Source organism: Hipposideros armiger, unplaced genomic scaffold, assembly GCF_001890085.2.
Source record: "Hipposideros armiger isolate ML-2016 unplaced genomic scaffold, ASM189008v1 scaffold_216, whole genome shotgun sequence".
In the NCBI taxonomy this organism is placed as follows: domain Eukaryota; kingdom Metazoa; phylum Chordata; class Mammalia; order Chiroptera; family Hipposideridae; genus Hipposideros; species Hipposideros armiger.
This window is the reverse complement of record NW_017731566.1, coordinates 496,178-521,203: the sequence shown is the minus strand read 5'-3', so window position 1 is coordinate 521,203 and position 25,026 is coordinate 496,178. Positions and strand designations below refer to the sequence as shown.

The 25,026-nt window shown below is 51.7% G+C and overlaps 1 protein-coding gene across 1 annotated transcript in view; it reads left to right on the top strand.

Moving 5' to 3' along the window:
* Positions 1-25,026, top strand: part of DOCK1 (dedicator of cytokinesis 1) — a 461,498-nt gene that overhangs the window by 76,832 nt on the left and 359,640 nt on the right. Inside the window, exons 13-21 of the mRNA XM_019654186.1 lie at positions 4,970-5,095; positions 8,958-9,082; positions 10,133-10,231; positions 11,168-11,240; positions 16,332-16,435; positions 16,822-17,005; positions 21,076-21,173; positions 23,498-23,587; positions 23,892-23,992. Of these exons, the coding sequence (XP_019509731.1) occupies positions 4,970-5,095; positions 8,958-9,082; positions 10,133-10,231; positions 11,168-11,240; positions 16,332-16,435; positions 16,822-17,005; positions 21,076-21,173; positions 23,498-23,587; positions 23,892-23,992 (1,000 nt within the window). The remainder of the gene's footprint in view (positions 1-4,969; positions 5,096-8,957; positions 9,083-10,132; positions 10,232-11,167; positions 11,241-16,331; positions 16,436-16,821; positions 17,006-21,075; positions 21,174-23,497; positions 23,588-23,891; positions 23,993-25,026) is intronic.

The following is a 25,026-nucleotide window of genomic DNA, read 5'->3' as shown; positions in this document are numbered from 1 at the left end:
CGTTTTGTGCATGAATTCCATGTCGTGTTTGTAGTTGGAGCGATTTCTCCTCCCTGCCTCCCCGTCTTGCACTCATCATTGTTAATCCCAGGCTGACAAGTTTCTAAGCTGCTGACCTTCTGCTGGCAGAGGCAATGAATCAATCACCTCGGGCTGGTGACAGTTGGCACTTGGGCAGGCCAGGAGGGCTGCCAGAAAACAACTGTTTCCTGAGGCCCCGCCTCCAGCCTGAGGGGAAGTCACCTTCAGAGCCCTCCTACCTCTGCTGCGTTCAGCCCTGGTGGGAACATCTACTTCTCAGTCCCTGATCAGATCCAGACTTGCCATAAACTTGTAAAGCCTAGGTGAACAGACCTGTTTCATCGTCTAGTTACCTTATGCCACTAGACTTTTAAGAAACAGTTGTCTTGATTCATTTCCCAGTGTTATAAAGGAGAGTATGAATTGAGTCTGAAGAATGTTCTGGGGTCCAATTGCTTTGCAGCAGGAGGGAACTTTGGCTCTGTTGGTGTGAATTACCCCCTACCTGGCAAACAACAGCAGAATAACACTCCAACGCCAATGTTAATGAAATGTGACTGGTATAGACAGAGCCTTTTGAAGCTGCCCCATCTTCTCATAAAGAAACACCCTCCCAATTTGCGCTGTAACTGAAAACCACAGGGAGGTCCAGTGAAAGCTGTTTCCATTGGAGCCACTGTCAGGTTGGGGCGCCAGGCCCCCGGCCCCTGGCTCCCCTTGGGTCTCCTTGTTCTCGCTGAGTCTGCAGTTTTGATCAACTTTTATTACAGGGTCACATGGGAGAAGTGGAGACTGGGGTCAGGCGAGCAGGACATTTCTTGGAAAGAGGACCCAAAGCCTGCCTGTCAGTCTCGCTGGTACTGTGGCCAGAATCTGTGACACCAGTGGCCAAGGAGCTGCTGCCAGGGGGCCCAGTTCCTTGAACTCCAAGGGCAGGAGGGGTGTCTTAAGGTCACAGGAACAAGAACATTGACTGTTTTTCCAAGGGGACCACGTGGCCTCTGAAGCCACGTGCCCTGGGGCCATGTCACTCACTCAGGTGTACGGAAGCGAGCGTTTCGGGGCGCACTGTGGGGGCGCCTTCGGTGCATTCCAGGCCAAGCTGCCGGCCGGGGCCCAGTGAACACAGCGTAGAGTTGGCTGCCAGCCTGCGGGACTTGCCCCACGGAGCTCCGTGTCGCCATTGGTACGAGCCAGGCCCACCCTGTCACGTGCACATGGAGCCCCAGTGCAGAGCAGGGCAGTGGGCAGGCAGGAGGGGCTGCCCTCTCCACCGAGAACCAGCGAGCTTCCCCCATGCCCGTGGTCTCCTGGCGCCTGGCTCCTCTGAGCTCCCCTCCAGGCTTGGGCCTCTTTGGGGTTTCTTTACATCGACATGTTTACTTGTTGTAATTGACAACGTCTTTTATATTTAGCCCTGAACCCTGAATCCAGAGGCTTAGCCCTGAACCCTGAATCCAGAGGCGCTGGCTGTTTCCTGTGGCCAGAGACTCTTCAGATGCCCCCCCCCCCCATCTGCTCTCATTGTTTGAGATGTAATGCAATGCTAATTCCTTTTGTTTTTACTTACTCTGGTTAAGCAAAAGTCAACCCAAAATGCATTTTTTGTTAGAAAATGGGCCTTATTTTCTCCCATGAGGAATGTGTTTTAAGCCCATCATAATCAGGAAGATTGAATCTGTGTTTATATTGTGTTGAAACAAATGGAACTGTGTCATTAAGTTACTAGTCTCTGAACTAAGATAGTTGAGCGAGCTGGTATTTTTGAGAAAGAAAAGGTGTTTGGAAGACAGAATTTTAGAATGCGGTTTTTAAATGTCTTGTCCCCATTTCTTTACCTTAGGCCCCTGTAAATAATGTCTTCATCATACCCTGACAGGCTTTGACATATGTGTTTGAGTTAGATTTATTCTGCAGCCACTCATTCCGTTGGGAGGTTTGGGACTCACACTCCTAAGATTTGAGGACCGTTAGCTGCACCCTGGTATCCCCAGGAGGGAGCAGCTGTCATGTCCATGGCGGTGACAATTCCCCTTGTGTGTCTGTGAGTGTTCCCTTCACTTGGTTTAACTCTTCTAGAGGACAGAGGGCTTGCGGTCCGGCCGCTCCAAGGTCTGTCTGCTCACATGTCCTGCCAGCCCAGAGCTGCCGCCAGCCTGTGGTGCTTTTGTGTGGGTTAGAAAAAGGGGCCCATCCTCTGGGTGAGTGGCGAAGTGCACCCAGGGCCGGGGCGCGTGGCTTGGTGAGCAGAGTGGGGGCTGGGTTTAGCCCCCACTGGCCTGCCTTTGCCATGCGCCTTGTGCAGGTCACATCCTCAGCAGTGATGCCCGTGCCCCTGTGTGGGGCCACCCCGACATCTCATGAGGAACTCCTTCTGTTGGTTATACTTCTCTTCCTTCTTCAGACTCCCCTCATGAGCAGGATTGCTAGATCTTAAAACTAAAGAAAAAGAAAAAAACCTAAAAGAAAAGAAAGGGAAAACCAAAAAAAAAAAAAAAAAAAAAAAAAGGAAACCGCACCTGGAATCATCCCTCGGTCCCATTGCCTTTCCCCGCCGTCGCTGGCCTTCGTCTTCTCTGCTGGCCTCTGCCCGTCCTTTCCAGCAGCAGTGACCCTGCTGAGGCCTCGGTGACACCTGGCTGTCCCGCTCTCCCCTATCCCTGGGCCACACTGACGCCACCCCTCCTGGCTTTCCCCCAACTCCCGTGTCCCCCGCTGGCTTCTCTTTCCCTGTGTGAGCTCCAAACAGCAGCGTTCTCCGCGGCCGGGACCCCTGTGTCCCTTCACTCTGTGCTCCTGCTCCTCAGGCTTCTGCTCCAGGATGCAGGCTTCCCGGCTCAGGGACGGTCCCCTGAGCCTGCTCTCGGCCCTGCCCACACTGTCTCCATCTCTGACAGCTGTCCCTCCCTCCCTCCCTCCGCCCTTTCTGGTTTCCCGTCCCTGCCGGCGCCTCCCCCGGCCACCATTGTCGTTGTCCCACCAGCGTCCCCCTGGGCGCCTGCAGCGGCCCCTCTCACTTTGCTCTCAACTCCCACCAGTCCAGACCCACACAGCCAGCAGTGCTGTCAAGTCAGACTCGGTACTCTGTCCTCTCCTGGGTCCCCATTGTCCTTCGGATGGAGCACAGTTCCCCGCGCCTGACAGGGCCCCACAGCGTTGGTCCTTGCCAGCTTCCCGGCCAGATCTCACACGTCTCCGCCCTGCGGCTGGGAGCCTGCAGTCCCCTGGCGTCGTTAGTGCAGACTCACCTTCAGATCTCGGCGTGCTGCCCCTTCGTCTGGGGGAGATTCTGTGAACCCCAGGATGGCAGTCTTGGGGATACAGTCTTCACATGTTTTGGACTTTTCTTTTAAAAACCTCTTTGTATCCAAGTTGCATATTTCGCTGGAGCCCACGGTTAGTGTTGGGCTCATGGAATGGAAGCCAAGTCCCTGGCGGGGAGATAACGAGGGTTCACTCGGTATCTGTGGTGCCCAGTGTGTGTTGGGCACACAGTAGGTGCTCATTAGATACTTGGGAATGAATCAGAGGGACGCAGTAGATGGCAAGAGGAAAGCGGTTTCAGCAGCTGGCAAAGAGTAAAACGCCATCAGTGACCATGGACTCTTGTCAGCCACAGGCAGATGCTTGCGGAGGACAAAGACGGTTCCAGCCCTGCTGCTAGGACGAGGGAGCAGAGGGTCGGGGTGTGACCGCGGGGTTAATCCCGTAGAGCCGGTCTCGGCAGAAGCAGCCTCAGATGGCGTTTCATGTGGACCCATTAGACATCTGCCTGTTCCATGTAGAGTGCAGGGAGTTTGCTGGCAAGGTCTGTGGTTTTCCCATCTTCTCCTGAGTGCAGGATGCTGAGCTAAGCACTGGTGAATGTCCCTGCTCCCTGGAGGCTTGTATCTAGAGGAGGACTAGCTGGACAGACAGACAGACAGACACACACAAGGCTATTGCAGTGGGAGTCAGGGCAGATGCCTTTCTATTCTGATGGGCTCGTGGGGTCCTGCGGAGCTCAGTGACCAGGGAGCAGGTAGGCCAGCCCCCCAGGGCCTCAGGGAGCTCGCAGTGTGCCCGCTGACAGTGACAACCTCCCTTCTGACTTGGGAGAAAGGCAGCATCCTTGAAAACGACTGAGAGAGCCAAGCAGTTGCTTTGTATGCTGCCTTTGATTTTGTTAAAAGTGTCATCTTTATTCGCTCTCGTTACCCCTTTTGGATTCCTGCCTGGGAGTGTTTTATACAAAATGCGCATCTCCATCAGCTCTTCTAGGAGGGAGAACAGGGCACACGCTCAGCTCCCAGGCGTTAGCGAACACCCCTGTTCTCCCCAGGGCGTCCTTTGCACTTGGTTAGAGGACATGACAGTCCTTATTCTCCCCTTGGAGAGAAGAGCCGAGTGGCCAGAGCATTTGTTCCTCGTGTCCTGTGATGTTGTCAGGCTGCCCCAGCTGTGGCTGTCCCAGTCCTGCGGGCCTGGCCTGCCCCACTGCCCACCTCTGGAGGCACTGCTGCTGCTGAGCAGTTTGCAGCTTCTGTGGATTGGTCAGGCTGTGAGCTTCACCTCATCCACTGTCATCCTTCGTGGGGGACGAGAAGTGATGGCCGCCTCAATCCACTCCCAGAAAATGCTACCTTCTGATTTATCTGAAATGCATATCAACTCAAAAGCGTCACTGGTCCCAGGCAGACATGGCGCATGACTGCTGTTATGTGCACACCTGTCGCTAGGCACCCCTAGGGCACGGTTTGTCTCCCAGCTAATCAGATGCAGGTAATCCCCCAGGCCAGGCACCTTTTTCCTGGCCTCTGTCTTTCTTTCTTTTGCATACACCACGTTTTCTCTTAAGACAATTGAATTGTGAATTAAACATTGCACATTCATGGAAGTTGGCTTTGTGATATCTTCTTTTAAAAATGTACAAGATAAAACGTGACTCATGCCTCCGTTGTTTTTCTAGGTTTGTGGGTAACACTGAAATTACTCCCTGGCGATATCCATCAGATTAGAAAGGAGTTTCCGCATTTAGTGGACAGGACCACGGCGGTGGCTCGGAAAACAGGGTTTCCGGAGATAATCATGCCTGGTAAGAGCTGATATTCAGCGTTTCGGAGTGTGGTGTGGATTGAGCCGGTGTTTGGGGAGTGTCCGTGGCTGGTGACAGAGGACCATGTGGACAGTGACCTGTAGGCGCGCTGGCAGGAGGTGTGGCCACAGTAAGAGCTGACCTCCCAGGTTCAGGCCGAGCGGAAGTGGCTTCTCTCAGTTATAACAACCTGGGAAGGCTCGTGGGTAACAAGCCCTAACAGTACAGTAATAGGGACCCGGGGGCGACGTGAACATCTGCCAGAAACCCAGCCCCGAGGACGTGAGGTGGGTTCCTGTCGCCAGCTGGGTGAGCGTCCTCATTATCTGAGCAAACCCTTTGTTGCTGCCCGTCCCTGGCTGAAAGGAGTGCGTGCTTTGGCTGGGTATGCTTAGTCACGAAATAAAGGGTGACCTGGTGGGGACCGTTGGGAGAGCTGTTCAGAATTCCCTTCAGGCTCTGGTAACCAGGTGGGTTGTGACGCTTGGTTCACTGCAGGTTAAGGCGACTGTTTTGTGACGATGACGTAGGCTTACAGCGTTGCCCCGAGCCCCCTGTGGTCCTATAAGAACGTTCGAATCACCCAGAGCGTGTTCCAAGGGAAGGGAGCACAGTATAATGAACATACCCTGTTGTCTTCCCGGCTTTGAAACATGGCCCCCTGGGTCGGTTGTGGGTTAATTGTTTTCACCAGAGCGAAGCACAGCCTCGAACCTCAGCCTTTGGCCCGAGAAGTGAGCAGGCAGGGCCTGGAGCCTGGTGCTTTGCTCTGAGCCTCACCCCTGGCGCTGTGGCCTGGTCACGCCACCTGACCTCTCTTAGCTGTGGCCGCCTCCTCTGAAGATGGAGAATAATAACAATTCCTACCGGTAGGGCTGGTTGGAGTTAGGACGCTTTAGGGTGCAAGTAACAGAAAACACAAGGCCAGCTCAAATGGCCGAACCCTGAGGACACTTATGGGCCAGCTCTCTGGACTGAGGAACACAGGCAGAGCGAGCCGCCGCGTCCGCCGGGCCCTGCCTCAGTCTCCCCAGCTCTCTCTGCTGAGCTGTGTCCTTCCCATGATCCTTTTTCAGTTTCCAGTTAACATTCCTATTAATAATCTGATTTGATCCTCACGGGATCTTGGAAGCATGGTAATATTTATCCATTATATCTGTGGTTTGCGAATGATGTTCACACTAATAGTCTAACTCGATCTACCTAAGGATCCTGGAAATGTACAAATTGGTGTTGAATGAATTCCCATCAAGATTTAGCCACCGCCTAAAGTCACACAGCTAATGAGCAATGGAAATGGGGCCCAGCCACCCCACGCTCGACAGCCCCCCGCAGCCCCCTTTTATGGGGCTCTGTTGTGCCCCTGCAGGGAGAGGGGACAGGTGGCCACTCAACGCGCTGTCACAGTTACTGCTTTATTTTAGCGCAATTGGGGACACGCTCTTCCTAGTCCCTGTCTTTCAGGATTGCTGTGGGTCACGGTACACTCTGTCTGGTAAATCAATATGAAAGACATCTAAAATTGCTTAAACTGTGCAGGAAGAAAGGGTGACACTCATCGTGTTATGCAGCTGGAACCTCCACTGCTTGTATGATCAAGTCTGTACACGGCAGATTCATTTGGGTTTCTTAGTGGCTGTGTTGTTTGCACTTGAATTCGAGATGCAAATGTATAGGTTATGTCTGTCTTGGGTGGCCTTGGCATGTCCTCATGTTCAAAGGAAGCTTCTAGTTCACACTGGTCGTGTTTCCCTTACAACTGATAGATTAAAAAGCAAATCGAAACCTCTAAAGTCATCTCATTCTAGATTCACGGGGAAGCCGTCCAGGTGACCATCGTTTCGCTGTGTGCCATGTGCTCAGTTGGGAGTGGGGTTCCTATAGTGAGAGATTCTAGCTTGAGTGAGTCACCCAATCCCTGTGGGCCAGTAATCTCTGACAGGTGGTGGCCGCTACGCCTTGCCCTTGCAGGAGAGAAGGCCTGGGTGTCACTCAGAGCCCCTGCCTGCAGCCTGGGAGAACCTGTGCGTCATCCGTCTTGTCACGTGCACCTCTCTCTGCTCAGCGGGAGAGCCTGCGGTTGCCATTGCTGCAGGCTGCGTCCCTCCTTTCTCCTGACCACTGGAAGTCCTGGAGTCCTGAGGGATCCTGGTGGGGGAGCAATTGACCCCTGAGCTGGGAAGGGGGCTGGAGGCTTGGATGAGGCGGGAAAGGAGGACTGCCCTTGAATTCACCCACATCTCCTTCCAGTTCCTTTCTTCCCTCAGTGAGAGCCCTGGAGCCGGGAGGCATTTGCCGAGGGCCTCTCGTGAGCACCCATCTGTGGGGTTCACTCTCTAAAAATGGGGTCTTACTCCTGGGATGGCCCACAGTGTGCATCTCTGGGCCAGTGGGAGAGGAAGACCTTGGGGTTTACCCACCTCTCCACCTGTTAGTTCTCTGGCTGATGAGGCCTCTGTGGAGCTGTTCGCACAATTTGGGTTATGGCTTTTGTGCTTTGATGGAGTTTTCAGGCTGAGCGATCATATAGACTGCCCCGTCCTCTCAATGAGACGGTTTAGCAGTGGGTGGCTGAGGGGTGGGAGGTTAAGTGACTGGTCCGAGGTCACAGCTCATTTCGGGCCGGTCCTGGTCGCAGCCCTGCCTCGTGTGGCTGGCCCTGTGCCCCATCCATCGTTCCTAACGTCTCTCACGGTCAGGATCCGTGGCGCAGCCCTCCTTCCAGCAGCTACAGTGGCGGTGAGCGGCCCACAGGGATTATTATAATAATGACTTTTAAATGAAAATTTAATAGTTGGATACATTAAAAGCCAAAACAGAGCAGTAAAGAAGAAAAAGGGGGGAAACAAGAAAACAAGGGGATTTCTTTTCTTAAGCGTTCCTTGTTCTTTGCCCAGCATGGCTGTTTTCTCCTCCTGTCCCCTGGGCTCAGCAGGTGGGTCAGCTGTGGGAGGAGCAGGCGCTGGGTGGGGAAGCTTCCTGTAAGTCCTACTGCTAACGCAGCTAGCTAAGTTTTCCCCATCGGACCGTCCCAGGGCCTTCAGATGTTCTCAGTAGGAAGAAGCATCTCAGCTCGTTAGTTGTGGGTGGTTCCCCCCCCCACCCCCCTAATTTAAGGCCCATCCCAGTTTAAAATGCACAGGTCTGTATTGCATGTCAACTCCATTGTAATAAAAAATAAAACGCATGGCTCTGTTTTGTTCCCCTTCTGCTCCGTGGTCCCGCTCAGGACCCTGCCAGCTGCCCACCTGGGGAGAGGAGAGCCATGCAGAAAGGTCCTCTTTTGACATTTCCCTAGTCCCTGATCCCAGCTAATCGGGACATGGTTTTTGGTTCGCATCTTAGTCATCTTTTTGTGCAACTCCTTAGTGAAATGCAGAGGATACCAACAGTGCCCATTATCCTCGGTGTGCCAGTTGATGTCACGTGTCCTTTGGCTGCTGAGGCCCAGAGGACCACAGTGTCCTAACAGGGGCTGGGCATGCAGGTTGCAGTGGACAGTAGAGCCGTGGACACTAGAGAGGGGGTGGCTCCTTGCAAACTCATCCACGGCATTTGAGCAGCTCTGGGCATGGGCTGCCCAGAGGTATCGAGGCTCCTCTGCCCAGGGGAAGAACCAAGCAGACAATTAGGGGCCTTGAAATTTTTCCCCTTCCTCACAAGTCTTATGACGATGATGAAAATTGCTTTTGTCATGCCTTTAAACGCTGAGATGATTTTGTAGAAAATATTTCATAATCGTCTAATACAGTATTGATCATAGTCTGCTAGGAGAAGTAGCAAGTTACACCGTTTTGCAAAATTCACAGTTACATGATGAATAATGGATTGGTTTTAAAGGTATAATGTTTTCCCCCCGCAGGTGATGTTCGAAATGATATCTACGTAACATTAGTTCAAGGAGATTTTGATAAAGGAAGTAAAACGACTGCGAAGAATGTGGAAGTTACAGTGTCTGTTTACGATGAAGATGGAAAACGACTGGAGGTATTTATTGTTGCAAAGTTTAACCTGTGGGGTTACAGTGTTACTCTCCAAGTGTTCGCCTTGGCTCTGCTGCAGAATACGAAAGGACCTGCTCGAGTTTCTAGGGCACAGCCTTTGCTCTTTCTTCCTTTTCTCCAGCTTGTCTGGAGGGCAGCCTGCCCTAGGGGATCCCTGGGCTGCTAGAAGTTCAGGTACCAGTATTAGAGACGTGAGGGAACTCAGGCCCAGAGAAATGAATGGGCTTGCTCAGGCTCAGAGAGCTTGTGAGAGGTGGAACTTGGCCGTGAACCTGGGCATCTGACCGTGTGCCCTATTGGACAGTGCTGGTTACCAAGACCTCCTCTGGAGTGGTCACAGCAGCATGCAGGACTCAGTATCCTGGGAAGTGCTCGGAGACTGTGGCCTCCTCCAATGTCCCAGGGCCAAGCAAGGGAGGTGTCCCTGCCCCTACCTCTCTGGACCATGGCTGGAGGGCTGGGCTCCCCCTGCACATGTGGCTGAGCTCAACACCCCGTGTTTGCACTGGAGGCGCAGCTGTGCCAGGTGGTGGGGGCATCCTTTTTCTCAGGGGGCCCATGTCCAGCGTCACACTGGACTGTGCTGCACTTGCCGCTTGGGCTTAACCAGTATTATTCCCACTGGAGTCGAGTGGTCAGTATTGGCGGCTGGAGGAGCGGAGGGAGTGTCGTCACCTACATTTTACCTGCAGCCCTTTATTCTAGATGTACTGAGTGAATCAGGCGACTTCCTGCAGATCTTAATGTCGAAGTTATTGCGGGTGAGGGTAAGAAGAGTGGAGGACAGCACACCCCCATTATTGCAGAGCCTTCAAGATCTTATATGTCTGAAAGCAAGGTTTTACGCGGGCTGCTGGCGTTAGATGGATCTGTTCTTCCATCGCTGGGAGCACGTTCTATTTGCAGCGGGGTTTATTGGCATTCCTGCAGTGCGCTCTCCTTCCAGCCCGTCTAATGGGGGCGGGAGGTGGGAGACGGATGCTGTGTCGAGCTCTGTGAGATCTGATGTGCACTCCTATGCTTTCTTTTAAAGCATGTGATTTTCCCCGGCGCTGGTGATGAAGCGATTTCAGAGTACAAGTCCGTCATTTACTACCAAGTGAAGCAGCCGCGCTGGTTTGAGACTGTGAAGGTATCATTTCCATAGCCCTTTTATCCCATGGGGTTGATTAGGAAATGCTCCTTTGTACCCTAAGGAAGTCCCCACCTCCCACCCGACCCGGGGCCGCTCGCCGACAGGCACCCTTAGCAACAGAGGGCCTTTCCACAGTCACTCAAGGTTGCTAAGGAACCACACGGGTGTTTCTTGGAATACATTTACTTTCATCTCCTTTGGGACATAAAGATAGGACTTTCACGGAGACAAATGACAGAGTCCTTTAAAGACAGCTATTGTCTTTCTCTTCCTTGGTCTGCTTTATGTGTGAAATGCTGTCTTTACACCAAATGGAAAAAAATAGAGATGACATTACATGGAGGGTGTCGCAGGGCAGATGGGTCCTGTTCCCCTGGCGCTGCCACTGTATTTCATAACGCACGTGCTGACAGCCACGGCGGCCCACCGTGGAGAACACCAGCCAGCACACACCTACCACGGGCCTGAATATTTGAAAACCAGGCCGTGGATGGCTGCATGCAGATGCTAGCAATGAGAATTAGGCTCCATCTTTGCTTAAAGGCAGCATGCATCAGGCCTTTCTTTCACCATAAGTCACGAAAGGAAAGCTTTCATCCGGCCACCCAGGGCAGGTCCCTGCAGCTGTGGAGGGCACACAACGAAAACGGTGGCCTTTAAAAACAGAATCTTAACAGCGAGGATCGGAACGTTGGAAAAAAGCTGTCTTTTTTTCAACAGAGTTGGCTTTGCATCTTTTACAACATTATCTGATGTAAATTTTCAGAAGGCAAGTTGCCTTTGGGAAAACCACACGGGATCAGGTAGCCAGTGTTTTCAGCGCTGCAGTGTAGACACACATGCAGCCATACGGGGTGTCTCTAGCGGAATAGAGCTGGTAAAGCGAGACGAGGCTGGTTGAGGTGCGTAAACTTCCCTTTTCAATTCTGCAAGGTGGCCATTCCCATCGAGGACGTCAATCGCAGTCACCTCCGCTTCACCTTCCGCCATCGATCCTCGCAGGACTGTGAGTAATTAAACACTTAATCCCACGTTTGCCAGGGGAAAACCAGAGGGAAACCCAATAGGCTGCACTTTTATTCCAGATTATTCTAGAAGTTTCTAGAACTTGGTTGCCATAACACAGTGAGGTCTTGACACTTCAGCTCATGTCCCACATTAACCTGTTCCTGGGACATGTTATCGATTCTTTCATCGAGCCAAGCTCTCATGGGAGGTCTTAATTTTCTTCTTGACTTTTTCCAGTGAGGTGCTGCTGCTGGCTGTTCTCTTCCATTTTACTTGTAACACTGTTCCATCCATCAGAAAAGTCACTGAGATACTAACAGATTTCAAACATGGGCTCTTCTCTGCAAAATCTTTGAGACCTTTCTGGGGGGGCCCTGGTGTCTAGAATTTGAGCTTTACTCATTGGAGACTCTGGTGCAGCTTTGACTGTGATGCCAAGACTTTGGGAAGAAAGAACTGGCTTTGAATCATTCAGCTTCTTAAAGAATTTGTTATCGATGATGGAAGTTTATCTCCTCTCATTTGTTGAATTAATTTTCTACTCAGGACATAGAAAATTGTCTGCTAGACGTTAAATAATATCTCAGGAGGAAGACTTGCCCCCTGCCCTTCATGGTCTGTGGCCATCAGATTTGGGAAAACGAGTGACAGTGAGAGTTGGCTACAGTTGTGTGTGCTGTGACACGAAGGGAAGGGGCGCTCTGTGTGGCTGTGAGGGTCACCAGTGACCCCATGGGAGCCAGGGCCCCACAGTGGGGATCCTCAGCCCTGGCTGTGTGTGCCCCCACAGGTGCTTCAGCTTGAGGGCGAGAATGACGGGGTCTCGGTGACCAGGCAGGATGGAGGCTACCGACCCCTTGGCACAGAGACTTCATAGACCGCTGCTCTGACAATGGTCCGTCCTTCTTCCTGTTTCTGGGGCCTGCCTGACTGGGCCCTCCCCGAGGTGGGAGGCCTGCAGAGGTGGGGGTGCAGTAGAGCATCTTGGGAGAGTAGACACGAGAGTGAGCAAAGGCTTGACGTTGGGGTATGTCTGCGCTGTGTGGGGCCCGCGAGAAGCCTGGGCCCGTCGCTCTTCAGAGGTGTTGGGGCGGCATGGCGCATGCGGTCTGCAGGGCTGGGGTGCGGGAGCCCGAATGCCGTGCACATGGGGTGTGAGTGGGGCGGGGGTTCCGCGAAGGGTGTGGCTCATGCTGGGTCCATCGTGGGAGTGGGTGTGCGGAGGCCAGAGGCGGGGTGGCAGTGACCCAGACATCATTCCTCCCCTTGTCCTGTCCCAGTGTTTAAGCAGAGTAGGGTTCCAGCTGAAAAGGGGTTGGGGCTCAAGCAGAGTGGGGGACGCAGGGGCGGGACGGCCGGGCAGCTTGGGAAGCAGCGCCCCACCTTCGTCTATGTGCCTTCGGGCCAAACCCAGGCTGCCAGACGGGAGGCCGGACCCTACTAATTGTTCAGGGCCCTCCTGATGGCTAGAGCTGTTGGATAAAACGCCTGTTAAGTGCTCACTGACGTTCACTGTGCTCTTACTGTGCTCTGGCACACGTATTTGATTATGTGGTGTGAACTAGTCCTCACAGCACCCCCAACTGGTATCGATAGGGTTATCCCCCCGACATTATAGATGAGTAAACCTGGGCTCAGAGACACCCCCCCCCCCAGAGCCCTAGTCACCTGATGAATCAGTGGAGGAGCTCTGATTGAAACCCCAATCTGTGCCTGAGTGTCACTCCCATGCCTTCAGGGAGTGGCGAGGCTGCTGTCGTCACCTGGTCTTTGTTTAGCACCTGCTGTATACACAAGGTTCTCCTCTTGCAGAACTGAGGTTTGAGTCCAGGATTGTGGCCACCTTGTGGGAACCAAGCAGAGGGGGGCAGCCTGGGGTATCGTGTGCAGCGCAGAGGCGTGGGGGGAGCAGGGTGAGTGTGTGCATGGGGGACATGTAGGGGCGAGTATGTCTGCAGCCGAGGCCCAGGGGGAGTAGTGGGCTCCGCGCCCCGCAAGGGTGGGATAGCGGGGGATGGCAGCTGGTCAGACCACAGCTGGGCGGGCTGCAGGGGAGCCGGAGGCGGGTGGCCCTGGAGGGCAGGGACAAAGTTCTAAGTTCTAGAATCCACAGAGGCCTTGGTCTCAAAATTTGAGCACGCTCCCCCTTATAACAAGCTCACCCTCTCTAATTAATAAATCACGCTAGGGCAGAGGGTGTCTTCTGTTGCATTTTAATTTTCAAAATCCTTGTTTTTCTTGTCAGTTTTAAGTACTCATTATAGACAAGATGCTATCACCCGACATACCATGACACATTTGCATAATTAATGAAGTCTCCGCGGCCACAGCTTGTAGGGGTTTGGAGCCGTGTTGAGCATGGAAAGTGTGATGCTGACGAAATCCCAAGCTGTCAGCGGCTGGGATGATGGTGGCCACCAGGGCCTCTCCTGCGGCCCCGTCTGCAGACCCTCTGGGTCAGAAATGGAAATGGAAAGCACCCTACGAGCTGCTTTCCCCCCAAGGGAGCAGGTGCTGGGGTTCCTCAGGCTGGGGTCTGCCCTCGGGGCTGGGGAGTTTGGCCCGGTGTAACTGTGTAACACTCTCCGGCTACGCGTTAGCAATTCCAGATGCATCAGATCATGTTTTACATGAGTGAGAGCAGATGTGTGGCTTCTGGGCCCAGCCTGCCAGGGGCTGGGTTCCCTTGTTTGTAGGGGGCCAGGCTGGGTGGGGCATCCCTGCCGGCTCCCGGAGCACATGGCCTCCTCCCGTGGCCCCTGACGTTTTGCAAATCTGTCTATCCCATGATGGCTGCTAATAAGCATTTAACAAGTGCAGTCCATCTCCTTGGTGTGAAGATGTATGAAATTAATTAAAGGGAAACATTTTTATTCTGTGCTACTTGATGGTGGGATTGGAGAAGCCCTCGGCTGGCAGGTATGGGCACGTGTCCTCCTGACTTGCGGCTGCTTTCAACAGAAGCATTCTTGATGTTTTGTGTGTCAGCCCAAACTTAGAAGGATCTGTTCTTTCTCACCTGAATATTAAGATATTTTACATTTTCTAGTGCCTGTTTACACAGGTTTCTCTTTGATTCCTGAGGTACGTATTTTTTTTACTTTTAATCTCCCTTTCATTTTTGGTTGGTCGATTATGTATTCATTTATCTAATTAGCTAGCATTTATTGAGCACCTACTATGTGCCAGAAACGGATGGGCACCAGGATGCAGAGATTAATGAGCTGTGTTATCTCACTCAGTGGCATCTTCCGGTAAATATTTTGGGCCCCTGACTCAGCGTGGGTAGGCATGTGCTCCTCCCCGCTTGTACCTGTGTTCTGTCGTTTCTAAAAAGACAATATAGGATACATAATTCTAAAGCTATTATATAGCTCCTGCTCTGAAACTCAGGGTTTCCATGCTATACTCCGATTGCATCTTGAGGAATTCACGGAGAGTCCATCTCTTCAGTCCAGACTCCTTATGCATCCCTGCCTGATGTGGCCCCTGCCTGCCTGGGAGCCCGCACTGCCCATGACTCTCTGGTCACACTGGCTTTCTGTCCCCCCACAAGCCAGTCAGGTCCCACTTTAGGCCTCTTGCCTGTGCCGTCTCTTTTCCTGGAAGGTTGACACCTTGGTTCGTACGTCGTTCATCTTCTCAGACCTTTTCCAGCCCCCCAGCCCGATTGTCATATTCCCACCATCGCCCTTTAACAAATCGCCAGGTTTTGTTTCCTTTGTTATCTGGAAGAACATGCTTCTGGTGTCTCCCCAACAAGAACAAATATTTACCAAGTGCCTAATATATGGTGGGCACTGTATTGTGCACTGGGAAAGTAGCGGTGAAAAAATACACACTGTCTCCGGAATTCCTAAGTCCAGTGGATGAAATTAACCATAAACAACGAATACACACGCGCGTGCGTGCACACACACACTCACACACTCTCACACTCTCACACTCACACACTCACACACTCACACTCACCTGGTAATCTGCTGGTGGGAGGACTGTCTTAGTCCTCTCTGGCAGCCGTAACAAAATACCATTGACTAGGGAGCTTAAACAACAGGAATTTATTATCTTACAGTTCTGGAGGCTGGAAGCCTGATTCAGGGCACCAGCACGGGCATGTTTGGGTGAGAGCCCTCTTCCAGGTTGCAAACAGCTGTCATCTTGCTGTGAACCCATGTAGAGGAGCACCCCGCTGTCTCTCCCTCTCCTTACAAGGGCCCCAATGTTATAGGGTCAGAGCTGCACCCTATGACCTTGTTTAAACCTTAAGCACCTCCTTACAGGGTTATCTCCAGCAGAGTCACCTGGGGGGCTAGGACTTCAACATAAGAATTTGGGGGGACACAATTCAGCCCATAGTAAGTATGAAGAAAAATAAGTCAGGTGAGGAGGAGTTGACCAAGCTACTAACTTACTGTTTTAGTCGGCTGGTCACTTCGGAGTGGGTGACACCTCCGCCGAAACTTGAATGAAATGAGGGAAGGAGGCTGACATGCAGACACCTGGTGGGGAGCTTTGCTGCCAGAGAGAGAACAGAATTTCACATGGTGGTCTTTCGGTCCACTGTGATTTACAGTAGCGACGGGGCGAGGTTGGCCTCCGTCTTCTTTGCTTTCCCTGTCGAATACCGGTTTTCTCTCTTACCTGCTGCCCCTCTGCTGTCACCTGTGACGACCTTGTTTCCAGAGGCTGTTCGTTCCCACGGGTCTGTGCATCCTCATGTGAAACATACTGTGTTCCTCGGCATCACTGTGCGGTTACTCTTGGTTTCTAGTGCTGCGGGCGGCCCCGCAGACTCATCCTGGTGCCTGGTGTTGACTCTCGAATCAGTGTTCAAGCTCGTGAGTGAGCACGTCCATGAGACTTCGAGTGGAATTGCTTTGAATTTGCAGATTGGTTTGTCCGCAACCGTCCCTTTATGGCAAGTCTTCCTGCTGCTGAAGTTTGTCTGTTTCCCCACTTATCTGTGTTTGCTTTAACATCTGTCAGCACAGTGTTAGAATTGTTTCATTAAGGCAGCTCCTGTACCACCGTATGGCGTTATTTCGTCACGACAGCAATTGAAGACGGTTATTGATTTCTGTTGCAGCTAAAGACAAATCGGAGAAAATATTTGCCCTAGCCTTTGTGAAGCTGATGAGATACGACGGGACCACTCTGAGAGACGGAGAGCACGATCTGATCGTGTATAAGGTAGGCCGGCCGTTTCGTGGGCGCAGTGGTACTGACGCTGACTGCTTCCTGCCTGTCTGGGCTTCCTGGCCGGAGCTGGCGCTTCTCCCCTTGGTGAGACAGCTGCTGTCCAGCACCGTGTAATTATGCAAATGCCCATTTCCGATGACCAGCCTTTCTGCTGCTCCTCATGAGAGGCGACAATGTGTATATACAATACCATCAGGTGCTCTAGGAAGAAAGGCTCTGGTCACTTGAATTCATGGACAGGAACTAGAGAAATCCCTCGAATGCACTGTTTAGCCGATGAGACAGAGCAAATATCACGATGGTTGAAAGGACGAAGGATAGCGTGGGGGCCGCTGACGGTGCATTGGGGTCCACGTGTTGCGTCGTTAAACCCACAGGCCGAAGCAAAGAAGCTGGAAGATGCGGCCACATACTTGAGCCTGCCGTCCACGAAAGCAGAGCTGGAGGAGAAGGGCCACTCAGCCACGGGCAAGAGCATGCAAAGCCTCGGGAGCTGCACCATCAGCAAAGATTCGTTCCAGGTGTCAACGCTCGTGTGCTCCACGAAACTGACCCAGAACGGTGAGTGTGGGGCAGACACACGCCCCCCTGGAGTATCCCGCCCACAGCTGCGTCCATTCCATGCTCTGGCTGAGGGGAGGAGGCCTCTGTAGGTGGGTGAACAAAGCCGTTCAGGGCTGTCCTTGGTAACGGCCCGTGTGGATGTCTACGGCTCAGGAAAGGGGGTGACCTCCATCGGACTTTAAAATTCATGCTCTGACTTTGACCCAGAGATTAACCTTAAAGAGAGAGAAAGCAATGGGTTTACTTTTGGAAAAGCATTTTCGCCAAAGGCAGGTGTCATAAGGGAAAACCCATCCACAGGATTTAAAGTTACACCAGAGACCTGGTCTTGAGCCCTGGCCCTGGGGCAACCCTGGGAATGACCTTGAACTAGGTCCTCTGAACCCCGTTGTCCTCGTCTGTACACTTGGTTATAGTGCCCGCCTCAAAGGGCTCTGCGAGGACTACGTGTCGGATGCGAGGCACCCACCCTCCCGGCTACTCATTGAGATAATCACTAGTGGTCTTCATTTTTAAAAGTTGGTTTTGAGGACATTTCTAGTCTGCTCTCTGGATAAGGTGCCCCGTGCTAACTGACGCCCGCGGAAGCACAGCCTGACGTAGCTTAGTGCTGGCCCGGCCTGTCTGCCACATGCTGTCACCGCTGCTTCCGGCCTCTCGGGTGATGGCTGTCTGGCCAGGGGCACTTCTTATTCAGAGCACACTGCCTGGGCCAGGCAGAGGCTCCTGTGCACAAACCCTCCATTTAAAAATCGCATCCCCCAAAGTGACAGTGTCACAGCTGTGCAGAGAAACTCGATGCTCTCTTGAAACGCAGCTCGAAGATCCAATTTTTTCCTCTTCACCACCTGATATGGGTTTTGATGATTACTGTCTGTTGCTATCATGAATTGTGTCCCTGGGGGCTGTCCATAAATCTTGGCAGTCATCTCGGATTTGCCCGAGGGACAGTCGTTGTTTGGACTTTAACGGGATAAACACAGGACAAAAGGAACCCCATCACCTGCAAGCTACTGTGTTGTAATGGAAAGTGTGCTGGCTGTTGGGGTGTGCGGGTCCTTTCAAACTTTCCAGGCCCCTGTCTCTGCGCTGCTGTCCTGAGTGATACAAGCTGTGCTGGGCGACAGGAGCTGTGCTTTCTCACTCACCGCTTGTCTCCTGAGTAAACAGTGCAGGGCAAGCACTGGGGATATGTCACTCAAACACGTGGAAGCCATTTGCATTTTGGATACATATCTCTAAGGATACAAATGTTCCTAAGTGTTACTTTAAGAACATTAGTTCACCCTAAGCATGATGAATTATCCTAGCTTGTGGTCACGCAGTAACCTCCATAAGCAAATGAAAACACTTAGCGGGGGCATTGGGTTCTGTGCAAGCACGGGGCGGGGTAGAGAGCGCCCTGGGAGCACGCGGCCAGCAAGGCTGGGGCTGGTGCCTTACAGGTTAAACGTTATTCTCTGGATACCGTTGTCCTCTATATGTTACATATATGTTACGCTCTCCGCTAGCCTGATGACTGCACCCAGGGCCTCATTAACTCAGGGCAAAGGCAGCCTGTCCGTTGAATCGCCTCCTCATTTGGGTATGTGTGGCCGGCGCTATAGCTTTTTAGTAGGTGCTAGACAGTCGAGAGCTGCTGCGTGTTGCCGTTTTCACTGTGTAGGGAACCACCGTGTTATTATACGTGGGTCATATTCCAGAAGCACGTTTGCAAGTTGTTATTTTGAACTTGAACGTATTTCCCCCGTCAAAGCAGTGTTCTGAATAGCAGTTAGGTTATGAGACCCGCGCACAGAATCCTTCCTCCTTAACCCACATATCCCCGGAGAAGAAGACAGCAAACTAGGAATCCCCCAAGATATTAAGTCACAGAAATCTCTCAGGGATGCTGTCCACCCTTCCTTTCTCCTCTGAGCTCCTTGAATCTCACTGGCCCCAGGGTAATTCCCTCCCTGGAACTGAGGGAGCCAGCACCCTGGGCGCGCAGCAGCCGTTGCTGGGCAACAGGTAAAGTCCAACGTGCTGCTGCTCGCTAGGAGGAACGCGGGTCATCTTTTGGCTTTCATTTCACCCCAGCCAACGATCCCTCTTTTGGGGATGGTGGTGTGTCAGGTGTGGGAAAGGTGGAGCTCCCCCAGCTGGCCCTGAGATGGACGCCCAGAGTCTCATTGGAGAGTCACGTTTCTGACACCGTGATTTGTTCCTGTGAAGTCCCGTTAGTTAGGAAAAGCAGTGGCTGAATTATTCATCGAGGTTTGTGTTACACAGCTCTGTTCTCAGAATTATGCTGGATGCTGTCGGGGATGTAGGAAGACATATAAGACGGATTCATGTCCTTGATTATCTTACTATATAATTAGAGAGGGAGAAACAAAAAATTATTTGGGGTCCGATGGCACTGGCTTCCCGGGAGCAGAGAGCACCTGGGCAGCTGGGGGTGGGGCAAGCCCCGTTTTCTGAAATCTCGCTGCCTCCCCTCCAAGGTGTTGGCTCACTACTAATTTGCCTGGTTGTCCCTTTTCTCAGCTGTTCAGGACAGAGGATACCTCAGCCTCCCTCCTGTCCCAAGTCCCACTAACATTGCATGGACGGGACCCAGGTTACTAACTATCTCCATGAAGAAAACACTGGTGACTCTTGTGGAATGGACATCGCCCTGAACCCTGGGACCAAGAGCATGTCTGGGCAGGATGCAGCCTTAATCCTTGCTGCAGTTTCGATTAGAAATGAAAACACGTTAACTTTCATGTTGAATGGCTACAGTTTTCAATTCCTGATCGTCTCTTTGGTGGATGCTGCCATGGGTCTCCACCCGGGGCATCATGCTAAATGGTTTCTTTAGGTCATGCCATTTAATTCTTGCACCAACACTGTGAGTCAGGCAATGCTGTACCCATTGTTCAGATGGCAAAACCACTATATGACCTTGCCCAAGGTCATATAGTGGTGCTGTGGCCCTGCTGGTCCTTCAGCCAATGCTCTGCACCTTTCACAGTATTTTAAGCTGCTGTTCCTTTCTCAGTTTCCCATGTTCAACTCTTCCCTTTGGCAGCTTTACTTGGGGGTAAAGTCACACGTATAAAGATGTATGTTTCAGTGCTTTTCACGCGAATGCCTTTTGTGTGGTTTTATCCTTAAATTTCAGTTGGTGTCCTGTGTTCCCTGAAATTCTGTGTATTGCTCAACTGATACCTGCCTTTTCAGTATTTACTGGGGTTTTTCTTAGGGAGATAACTTCTGTAGCTGACGTTTGTTTCTAGTGAACATACACGGTAAATTAGATGCCCTTTGCTAATGGTCTTTTTTCACGTGATGGGGTATGAAAATAACTCCCAGTGAAAACTGTAGGCACTGTTTCCCAGAGATGTCTGGGTTCTGTCTTCAAGCCTCCAAAGCCATCTTGCTACCTAAAAATCATTTCTGGACATGGTCTTCCATTTAGTCTGTGAAAACCCCCGTGCATCCAGCTTGTGATTCTTGTATTAGGAAACCAATAAACAAAAACTCAGCTGTACGCAGCAGCCACTGCCGGCTGGTCTGGGTGAGGTCAGCAGGCTTAGTGCAGCAGGGGCTCCATGGGCCGGGCTGACTCTGGGCCCCTTTCATGACCATCACCTTTTGTGGTTTCAGGACCTGGATTTGTGCTTATTGTTTTATATTATTTTATCTAAAATATGAAAAAAAAATCCTGAGCCTCATTCTCATGCTTGGGACGAGATGCCAGGACAGCACTTGGTGGGGGAGCAGCCCCTCCAGGCCGTCTGCTGCTCGGCCCCGCCTGCCTGCTCATTGGAAAGGCCGGCCCTTCTTTCTTAGGCTCCAGGATGCATTTTTACCGCTCCCACGTGGAAAGCATTTCATGGTAAATGGAGTTGGAAAGACTGATCAGCCACACTGGGTGTCAGGCGTGTTTGCTAGAAAGCAGTGAAAATGGAGCTGGTGACGTTTTCCAAATAGGGTTGGTTTTTCTGTTCCAAACATACTGTACCCAGAGCCCCGCATGGTGCATGTGTTAAGGGAGGCCGCAATTCCCGCTGGAGGAACTGTCTTTCGTTTGTTTTCAGTGGACCTCCTGGGGCTCCTCAAGTGGCGTTCCAACACCAACCTGCTGCAGCAGAACCTGAGGCAGCTGATGAAGGTGGATGGCGGCGAAGTGGTGAAGGTAAGGCGACCCGGGGCCCGGGGCGTTGGTCAGATGCTGCTGCCCGAGGTGGTGGGGGTTTCTCCTTAGAATCCTGTAACAGCAGTGCCCTAGGGCCTGCCGTGCACCTCTGCGTGGACAGAATCCCCTGGGATGCTGGTCTGGTATCACGGTGAAGGTGACAGGACCTGGAGTCCAGCCAGCCTTGGCTGCTGGTTCCTCCTCCCCTGGGTCCTCGCTGCGGGATGGACAGAGGTGAACTCCCCTCTTTCAGCCTCGCTTTCCCTGCTGTAGGTTGGAGATAACACGAGTGCCTTCTTCAGACGGTCGTGGTGGGGGTTAGATGACACGCGGCAGCCGTGTCTGGCACCTAGGAGGTGCCCATGATCATTCCCTCGCCGCTGGCTCACCGCTCTCCTAGAGCTCTGTACTTGACCTGCAGATGTGTGGTGTGCTGGACGGGGCCGCGCACTCATCTGGCCTTGGCCACTTCCTTTCTCCCAGGATCTGGCCTCATGTCTCAGCCTCACACATACCGGGCTCTGGAGAAATGCTGGGTGCCCGGTCAAATCTTTAAAAGAGGACAGTCAGACTGGGAGCCCTCGGAGCGCTCACACTCTGTAATTGTTTATTTGGTCCTTGTTGGCGGTTCTGATATTTTCTTCAGTATTAGCCGCTTCTCGCCTCGCATCTGCTCAAAGGACTTTTCCTTGTGCGTAAGGAAATGCGTTTTCGTTTTCCGTATGTCCCATTTTGGCCGGGGGACGATAAGCCGGTCCCCTACTTGCAGTGGTTCGTGAGTGAGGTCTCTACAGCCAGGTCCGTCACCGTCCCAGCTCTTCACCCTCCATGAGAGGTGCTCGCAGAGGGAGAGTATCTTATCTCTGTAAAAATTAATTACATAAAGTGGCCTTCATTAAACAGCAATATGGTTAACGTCAGTGTGAATTAATTTGGTCGCAACACTTTCCTAACTTCATTGTACAGCCATTCAAACATTTCCTTGCTCATCTTCCAGTTTTCATTATCTTTTCAGGTCCTCGTCAGCTACCCCTGGCTAGACAATGTTAATTGCATTTGAAACTTCCCAGGGTTCTGTAAAGTCCCCGATTCCGATGGAAGCTGGGGAAACAAGTTAAAGTACCTTTAGAAGACACACACAGTTCATGCGGTTTTGTCCCTTGTCATTTTTAAGTCCCCGTAGCACACCAGGAATTCACTGTATTTCTGTTGACCTGTTGTCACGCTTACCAGGAGATATCAAAGACCATCGTATCATGTTCTTCATTCTCCTTATCTAATCTATTATCAAATCCCCATTGCTCACCCCTGGACGTGGTCACATTGCTCCCTCTGCACACGGGGACCACTCGGGGCAGGATGACCTGTGTGTCTGACCTCTGCTTGGCCAGTGTGCACTGTAGGTCTGGAGCGGTGAATGGACTTGTCCAAGGCCACACAGTCACTCGTAGGAGCCAGGAATGGAAGGCCATTCCAGCCAATGGAAGGCTGGCCGGGGGGCTCCTTTTACTCCATTTAAGGGCCTCAGAGACTGGGTGTTTCCCATTTGTCCAAGGTTTCCCTCTGTTTTTATAACTAGTAGAGAGAGGGCATTGCTAGATGGGTTGAAAAAAGCACTTGCTCATCTGGTAAGAGATACGGTCTCCCATTTCGGTGGAAATGACCGTGATGACTTTGGTCCCCCAGTGCATGTCCTTAGAGAGAGGGTGGGTGTCACACAAGGCTTTTCCTCCCCCATATGAGCACCTCCTTTAGGATACTCAGGTCCTTGCACCTCTGCGGCTCTGAAACTAGATGTCCCAGGCCGCAGCTCTGCTGTCATGTCCTGTGCTATCACTCGTGTCACCTGTCTGGGTGGGACAGGTAGACCTGCTGTAGGGACTCTGGGTGAACTGTGACCAGCCAGGGTCTGACACCCGGAGAGCCTATTGATAGTGACGTTGGGCTGTTGGCAGTTGGCATAAAGTTTGGACCTTTGCAAAGATTTTGCAGTCTGAAAATGGTGGGAAATGATATAAAAGTACTTGCTGTGGAGCTGTCACTGGGCTGATGGAACCCAGGAAGACGGCTGGAGAGTCCGTAGGAGGGGACAGTAGGGCCTCCTCTGCTTGACTCAGGCTGCCCATGTCTCTGTTCCGAGTTCATGTAGCTCACATTTTTGTCTTGTGCTTCTAATGACTGGGAGAAAAATCCCTAACGTTAAGAGCTGCGTAGGTGCCATTTGAGAAATGTGGGTGTTTGGAGCCATGGCAGCGGTACCGGCTCGTCCAGGTGTGGAAGCTGGGTGGGCGCTCACCCGTCCGCTGGCCCTTGTGTCTCCGCAGTTCCTCCAGGACACCTTGGATGCCCTGTTCAACATCATGATGGAGAACTCCGAGAGCGAGACCTTTGACACCCTGGTGTTCGATGCCCTGGTGAGAGGTCTCCACTTTCCATCCGTACTTTCATGCTGCAGCCTTTGAAGCTGAGGGTGGGATCCGGCCCGGCAGCCTGGAAAGCATTGCCAGGTGTACATCCAGTCAGAGCAGACAAACTGAGAGCTAGAAAGTTCTTCCAGTAGCACTGTAGTTGGGCAAGTGTAGCGTGTAGGGCAAGGAGAGGCAAGCTGGCTGACCCGCTGTCACAGTTCACTGACTCACGCGGTGCGGTGCACGTGACTCAGGTGAAGATTCCAGAAGGGTTCGCATTATTTTGCTAATGAAAATATTAATTTAACAGGTGTTTATCATTGGACTCATTGCTGACCGAAAATTTCAGCATTTTAATCCCGTTTTGGAAACCTACATTAAGAAACACTTCAGTGCAACACTAGCCTACACGTAAGTTCTCTGGTTGTTCTACAGCCAATACTTGCTTTTGTCTTGTGTTTGTTACCGAGAATCTTTTTTCATAGACTTTTGCCTATGATTATCCTTTCTCCCTCTCAAATCTGTGAGTTTCCTGGGATAATTTTTATTTTTGTTTCCTTCTTAACAGCCCTCAAAATCTTATTGAAAGAGACATGTGATAAATGATCATAACATTCTGGAATAGATCCTTGCTCTTCTCCACCCCTTCCATTGGTCTTTGAAATTGTTACTTTATGTTCAATGAAACGGATAGATGGGTGCAGGGAGGCTGCCACCCTGTAGCTTCCCAACGAGCCTTTGAGGAATGGACAAATGGATGTGTTCTCGTTTTGAGGTTATTAGCTGTTTAGTGGGAATAAAATTCAGTCTGGTATCTTTCGGTATACCTTTTTGCTCTTTGAAGAAAGATTTTCCTTTTGCTCCAGAAGCCTCCCTGGTAAATAATGTGGGTTCTTAGTGCCCACCCGGCTGCTCCCAGCCCTTTCCATGTCTCCACGTGTCCCTCTGTGTCCCACCAGAGTGTGTGTGACGCCTGGGCCACAGAGGCTGCTCGCCTGGTGTTGAGGGTACAGTCCTGGGGCCCAGCTGAGTTACATGGCAGCTCTGTCACTTCCACCTTTAAGTTGCTTAGCCTCTCTGGATTTCAGTCTTCTCATCTGTAAATTGGGTACGACTGTAGGTTTGCCGAGAATTTTACTAAGTTACATGTCGACTGCGCAGAATAATTCCTGGCACTTGGAAAGCCCAAGGCAATTGTTGGGGCTCATTGTTATTAGAATCATTGTAGTGGGTTACTCTCTGTCCCACACATGGGGTTCATTGACGTTTATACACACTTTTAATGGTGCAAGTCGCATTCAAAAGATTTAAATAATTTCTTTTTTAAAAATGTGTTTTTAAAAAAGTATAGTTGACAAACAATATTACATTAGTTTCAGGTGTACAACATAACGATCTGATATAATTTCTCAGAGGACGTGCACTTGGAATCATTGGAACTGATT